Here is a 7,264-nt window from a genome sequence, read left to right as displayed (position 1 = left end):
GGAAGATTTTTTCCACATGAGAGATCTTGGGAGAGCTGCTGCCAGTCAAAATAGCAGATGACAGTGGACTAGATAGACCAGTGTATGACACTGCCATACCCTCCTAGGCTGGAAAATGTTCCCTCTTTAAGAGCACACAGAAGTAATTCCCACTGTGTTCAGTAAAGTTTACTCTTGGCAAAGCATGCATAGCAGCACTGCTGCGGCTGCCTAAATCAGTAGTTTTGTATGAAGTAACTGTGAGAACTATAGCAGCACCTCTCTCTGCCTAAAACAGAGTGGATATTATTTGGGGCTTTGTGAGGTGATTGTACATTACAAGTACCTTTACAGCAGTTTGAATAGTCCTCTTTCGCTGTTCTTTCCTAGCAATTGGTATTCAGAAGCATGCTGCCTCCGATCTTGGAAATGGCACAGAGCCATTGTGACTCTTCTGTTAGCAAAGGTAAAGGTAAAGTGACCATTAAGTCCAGTCGCAGACAACTCTGGGGTTGCAGCACTCATCTTGCTTTACTGGCCAAGGGAGCCGGCATATAGCCAGCATGCAGTGGCGTAGCGTGGGGGGTGCAGGGGGGGCCGGCCGCACCAGGCGCAACATCTGGGGGTTAAGGTTAGGGGGCGCAAATCCATGGGTTAGGGGGCGCAAATTACTTGCCTTGCCCCAGGTGCTGACAACCCATGCTACGCCACTGCCAGCATGACTAAGCCGCTTTTGGCGAGCATGACTAAGCTGTTTTTGGCAAACTAGAGCAACACACGGATATGCAGTTTACCTTCCCACCAGAGTGGTACCTATTTATCTACTTGCACTTTGACATGCTTTCGAACTGCTAGGTGGGCAGGAGCAGGGACCGAGCAATGGGAGCGCAACCCGTCGCGGGGATTCGAACCACCGACCTTCTGATCGGCAAGCCCTAGGCTCTGTGGTTTAGACCACAGCGCCACCCACGTTAGCAACTGACCTTGACTGTTTAACCATTAGCAAACTGACCTTAATTGTTTCCTCTCCTCTCCCCCCTTTTAAAAATGGTTTAAACTCACAGTGGATCTGCTTGCACTTCTTATTCCTTAGCAGCAACTGCAACACGTTCAGTAATGTTTACTATCTGGGTAGTCCCACCCCATTCAAAGGGAAGGACTGGAATCTCAAACAATGCTTGGCTTTGGTAAACCACCAGAATGTGTAGTAGAGTAACATTTTAAGCCCCGCCTCAGCTCATAGGAAAATTGCCTGTTAATAAGTTCACCCAGCTCAGTATTTTTTTATTTTATTACTATGCTGACTAGCAGTAGCTCGCTAGCATCCCAGACAAAGGTCTTCTCCAAGCCCTACTTGGAGATGCTGCAGAATGAACTTGGGACTCCCTGCGTGCAAAGCAACGCTCTAACACAGAACTCTCCCGAAGTCAAAATAGGGCCATTATTTCAGTAGAGGCGAACACAAGAAAGCGGGATGTGTTGGAAGAACTAGGGAGAAGCCGACTATCGGGTTTAGAAGGGATGGCAAAAGGGTATTGTTGCGGAGTGCAAACATTATGGAATAGGGGTGTGTTCCCCAAGCAGGGGTATGCATGGGGTCTGAATTCGGGTAGCGGTGGGCAGCGTTGCTGTAAAGCAGAGTGGCTGAGGACAGTGCGCGCTGCAGAGAAAGAGATCAGGGTGTGTCTCTCTAGTCTCCCTTCCGCCGCCACCCAAGAGTAGGCTCGTCGGCTCGTCGGATCGTCTCTCTCCTTCCCGCCAAGAGGCTCACTTCCCACCAGGCGTGGCGCACAATTCCGCACCCGGGCCCTTCTCCTGTTGCTCTTTCCAAAGCTCTCCGCTCTCGGGAGCCGACGCTGCTTTGGGAGCCAGGCGCCCCAAACGAGGGGCAGCCACAGCAGCGAGCGGCGTCAGCTGGGAGATCGCGGGACCGGGGAGTTTGCAGGCGGCGGCGGACCAAAGCGGAGCCTTCACCGCGTGCACCTGCAAGCGGCGGCCGCGGGGCAGCTCGTCGGAAGGCGCCGCGATCCGCTGCAGCCCGTCGGTGTCCGCGCCGCGACTGTGCCGCTCCGTCTCTGTGTGTGGCTCCCTCCCTCCCGCCTATTGGCTGGGAGGTGCGCGACGTCACAATTGGGAGTTCCTATAACTCCCCCACACTCTCAACATAACGGGCTCCGGGCAAGTTCTGGGCAGTCGGGAGGGGACGAAAGGGAGGAGGGTCCGAGCAGACAAATGCCTCCGCGGCGGCAGGCTGCATGCGGCTCCCGGTCCCGCCAAGCCCCGCGTGCGCTCGCCAAGCCTGGATCTTCTCCAGCGCGCCGGTAGCCGCCACTGAGAGCAGAGAGCCTGCAAAGGGCTCAGCGGCCGGGCGCTTCGGAGCCTTGGCCACACCCGGGTGGACGGACAGACACTCGGCGCGCGGACCTGCCGAGAGGCGCTCCAAGTAAGAGCGGCGCGCAAGAAGGGCTCGGACGCAGCTGCTTTCCCGGAGGGGCTGAGCGCGATGGAAGCGGTGAGCGCCGCCAGCACCCTGCAAGCCACGCTGGGCGCCAACAGCAGCGGCAGCAGCAGCGGCAGCAGCAGCGGGCAGAGCGCGGGCAACTCCACCGGCTCGGAAGAGAGCTGGGTGGTGGGCATGGGCATCCTCATGTCCCTGATAGTGCTGGCCATCGTCTTCGGCAACGTGCTGGTGATCACCGCCATCGCCCGCTTCCAGAGGCTGCAGACGGTCACCAACTATTTCATCACGTCGCTGGCTTGCGCGGACCTGCTGATGGGGCTGGCGGTGGTCCCTTTCGGAGCCAGCCACATCATCCAGCTCACGTGGAAGTTCGGGAACTTCTGGTGCGAGTTCTGGACCGCCATCGACGTGCTGTGCGTGACGGCCAGCATCGAGACTCTGTGCGTCATTGCCGTGGACAGGTACTTCGCCATCACCTCCCCCTTCAAGTACCAAAGCCTCCTGACCAAGAATAAAGCCAGGATGGTCATCCTGTTGGTTTGGGTCATTTCTATCCTAACCTCCTTCTTGCCCATCCAGATGCACTGGTACAGAGCCACGGACTCCAAGGCCAAAGAGTGCTATGACGACGAGACTTGCTGCGACTTCTTCACCAACAAAGAGTATGCCATCACTTCTTCCATCATCTCCTTCTACTTGCCCTTGGTAGTCATGGTCTTTGTCTACGCCAGGGTCTTCCAGGTGGCCCAGAAGCAGCTGAAGAAGATAGGCAAATGCGAAGGGAGGTTCCACCAGCAAAGTTCACAGCAGGAACAGCAGGCTGGAAGGGGAATCCACAGGAGGGCATCCAAGTTTTGCTTGAGGGAACACAAAGCGCTCAAAACCCTGGGCATTATCATGGGCACCTTCACGCTGTGCTGGCTCCCGTTCTTCATCGTCAACATTGTGCATGTCGTATCGGAGGACGTCATCCCCAAATTTGTGTACATCTTTTTGAACTGGGTGGGATATGTCAATTCGGCCTTCAACCCTTTGATTTACTGCCGAAGCCCAGACTTCAGGTATGCTTTCCAGGAGATCCTTTGCTTCCGGAGGTCTGCCCTGAAAATGTACGTCAATGGATATTCCAACAGCAATGGGAAAAACGATTTCAATGGGGATCACAATGGCTATCATATGGGACAAGAGAAGGCTAGCGAACTGCTGTGCGAAGAAGGAAACCCCCATGCTGGGGAAGAGTTTTTGCACTGTAAAGGTACTGTCTTGCATGGTAGCATTAACTCCCAGGAGACCAAGCCTAGCACAGGGGACTCCCTCTTGTTGTGATTGTTGTCATTGCAAAGTGCAGAGAATAGAATGTAGTGGCTGTCTGGCAGCCGCACTCAAGACAAGGTTTACCCAGAATGTGGGAGCTGCCCCGTAGTTTAGCAGTCGATGGAAATGTTTAAGGATAGGCATATGTGGATTTGTACATGTGCATATTAGAGCCCCCTTCTTCCACCAAGGGTTAAGACACTGCAGGGGTTAGCCTACAAAGGAGTTTATTCTTGTGATGTAGTGTTACCAAACTCATCTACCTCACAGGTGTAGGAATAATATTGAACTGAGCTGCTGTTCCTAAAACTGAAATCCCTACACGCAAGAAGGAATTTGGTGCTACTGATGGCTCACCCTTTCATCGGAAAACAATAGCTTTAAAGACTGTTTTAAGGCAAGAAGTTAGGGTTGGCTGTAGAGTGCTTAGGAATCTGTAAAGTCAAGTGTTTACTTTTGTTTTCAGAATATTGTCCGTAGTAGTGACCAAGTTTCCTGAACATGTTCTTCGCTGCAGCAAACATTACCTTTGAAATCCTCACTAATGTCAGCTGTTTGTTGATATTAGCACAAAAAACCCTTACAATTCCCCTTCAATTTAGATTTGTATTTATTTTCTACCCACACAACCCTGATCTTATCTCATTTTCATTAGCCGGCACTATTCAAATGCCAGATACTTATGTAGTTGTGAAAGCAGTACCTGATGTTGCTTGCCAGCGAAACCAGTCCTCCCTCGCTGTTCATTTATGATAATTTCTCCAAGGCAATAATATGCTGGTGTCCTGCATTGGGGCTCACTGTTCCCTATTAGAGTCTTGGCAAATGGACTGGGCATCAGCTTAGATGACAAGGAACCTGTGCGCATTAAACCTTGTAAAATCATTAACCCAAACTTTTTGCTGTCGTTGCCATAACCCAGAAAGTGACAGCAAGAGACCTAGAAGAAGTGAAATACGTTTAAGCCTAGTTTGCATTAGGGTATAAAGCATTTCATTTCTAAGGGCAGAGGAGCTGAATCACCTGCTGTGCCAATGATTTCATTTGCCCTTCTCTGACTTCTAGCCCAGCAATGACAGGAAGGTAAAGGTATTTATTACTCAGAGCAGTGCTTTGCTGGTTTTGGATCAACAAGTAGCTAGCAAGCTGTTCTCATTTAGGACCCCCCCCCCACTAACTAGTTAAATTTATGGAATGATTTTAAAGGCATTAACCTATTAAAACTATAATTAAGGTAGTAATCACTTCCTTTCCACTAATTCTACTCTTTCTGTTTGACTAAAACACAGCTCACAAGAACCCACAGGCAATGAATTCTGGGATAGATCTGGGATTGACCTGGCCTATTATATTCCTCCTTCATTTGTTAAATTAGTACCCAGTGTGCTTGATGCTCTACCTCATCCCTGCCCTGGAGGTGTTTAGGTGAAGTAAAGGGTTTATGTGGCCATTTGTATTTTAGGTTCACTGAGCTGTATAGCCACTTCCCCTTGCACCACCAGACATCTTGCACCTTTTGGTTCTCTGTAAAGACTGCCTTCCTTTTCTGTTCTGGGCCTGCAAATCATTCTGTGCTCTTCTGCAAAACTAATCAGTGCTGCTGCTTTTGAACAAAAGCTGAAAGTGTGTCGTGACAAAGCTTGTTGCTGTGTCAATCAAACCCTGTTTCCTGATCTGAGTAGGGTGTACAACTCTTGTCACTTTTTGATTCAAAAAAAATAAAAGCATCTCAAGCAACGACAACAAATGCCAAACTGTTAGGATTCTAGAAGCAGGAGATAATTCTTGAAATATTATTCTGAATGTTTTTGCTTTCACATCTGAACTGAGCTTTACTAATAAGCCTGAAACTGTTGCTGGGGATGCACAATCATCTCCCTGAGGCTGTCCGACTCAGTTTAGTGGGTATCTCTCTCTCTCTCTCTGGTGCATTATGAGTGGGCCAGCAAACATTTGCCACCTTCCATGTGAACTGCTGGATGTGTGCCTCTTTCGGTTGTAATATATGACACAGTGACCTGTCGTGCATAACCCACAGATGTAGTGAAATACAGAATAACGAAATGAAATAATGGAGAAAGGCAGCATCTGCAGAAGGTCCCAGCATCTCCAGGTAGGGCTGCTGAGGAATCCTGTCTGAAACCATGGAGTGCCTTTGCCAGAGCTGAGCTCGATGGACCAATCTGACTCAATATAAGGCAGCTTCCTAAAAATCCATTTGTGTTTCTTCCATTGGCACAGAGCTCCCTCACCTGGCAACCAAAGCCTAACTCCCATTAATTTCTAATGTACTTGGGAGAGGAGAAGACTCATAGAATCGTGGAGTTGGAAGGGACCAGACAGAAGGAAGTATGCATTGTTTTTTTCCAGATTAATTTGACTCATGGCAACGAAGATTGTGATTCATTGTATTTCAAAGGAGTCAGTATTTTTAGACACACTTTTGAAACAGCCTATAGAAATTCCTTAATTGATAGTTGTCTATAAAATGCTGGACGCTCCACAGGAGACTTTCTAAGGCTGCCAGTCCTATACCCAGTTTTCTAGGAGCTGGAGCATAGGATCCGTTTTTATGGAGAAATGCTGAGTCAGCTCGGTCCGGTTTTGATTTGCCTGCTTTCTGGTTTGCTAGATTTTCTGACATTTTGCTTTCCTTTTCTTCTGAGTTTCCTTTATGTCAGCTCCAGGGCTGTCAGATGGGAACCTGATATGATGCATGAGTCAACAGGTGCAAGAAAGAAGGGGGTAGGAAGTCTGAAGTGGGTGGAGGACAAGTGCCAAGCTATGTCGTCAGGGTCTTTGGTCCTGTCAGGACGCAGAACAAACTTGCAGATGATCCAACTATTGATGTTTTACATAAGTACAACCCTCCCCCATTCCATGCACAACTTTATTTTCAGGGCATGATTGACAAGGGGATGTGAAAGTGCCCGAGATTGACACAGCAGAGGATATAATGCAATCTGCTGCCTCTCTACAAGGCAGTGGCACATTTTCATTTCCTGTTTGTCTGCCTATCTGCTCATTATTATTCTAATTCCTCTACTTAGCATCTGGGTAGCTGAACTGAAGGCCTTCCCAATCTTTTGGGAACAGAGTGCTATTTTAAGCTCCCCAGAACAACCAGAGATTCCCTCCCCCACCCCTACCCCCCACTGTAAACATCAGGGAAATTGCAACAAGTAAAACATAATACTATATATATATTTATTATGTTTGCAATATTGAAACCCACCCCCAGCACTTTTAAGGACATTAGTTCACCATAGGTAAATTTATAAATCACAGTAAACCATGGTTTATGATGATGGGAATGAGCTGCCTTCGGTTTGTGCACCTCTCCTCCTCTGGCACATCCCTGAGAAGGAGATCAGAAGATTTCACTTCTGTTTCTAGTTACTGCAGTTTAGCATTATGCCCCAATTCTAAACTCTGATTAATCTTAGCTATGGTTTGTTGAAACAAGCCAACTTCATAACTCAAGCAGCAGTGGTTTAGAAATCCCAGGCA

General features: G+C 48.9%; 1 protein-coding gene across 4 annotated transcripts in view; it reads left to right on the top strand.

Moving 5' to 3' along the window:
• The first annotated feature begins 2,051 nt into the window (after positions 1-2,051).
• The window catches only part of ADRB2 (adrenoceptor beta 2), a 64,146-nt gene continuing 58,933 nt past the window's right edge, over positions 2,052-7,264 (top strand). Inside the window, exons 1-2 of one of the 4 annotated variants that reach the window (XM_079964849.1) lie at positions 2,067-3,695; positions 5,996-6,128. In XM_079964849.1, coding sequence (XP_079820975.1) covers positions 2,483-3,695; positions 5,996-6,024 — 1,242 coding nt within the window. In that variant the 5' untranslated portion in view covers positions 2,067-2,482 and the 3' untranslated portion in view covers positions 6,025-6,128. Of the gene's footprint in view, positions 3,696-5,995; positions 6,129-7,264 lie in introns of those variants that run through there. The other 3 variants (XM_079964846.1, XM_079964847.1, XM_079964848.1) reach the window with 3 other exon arrangements.

Source organism: Podarcis cretensis, assembly GCF_951804945.1.
Source record: "Podarcis cretensis genome assembly, chromosome: 2".
NCBI classification, from domain to species: domain Eukaryota; kingdom Metazoa; phylum Chordata; class Lepidosauria; order Squamata; family Lacertidae; genus Podarcis; species Podarcis cretensis.
This window is presented reverse-complemented; position numbering and strand designations above follow the sequence as displayed.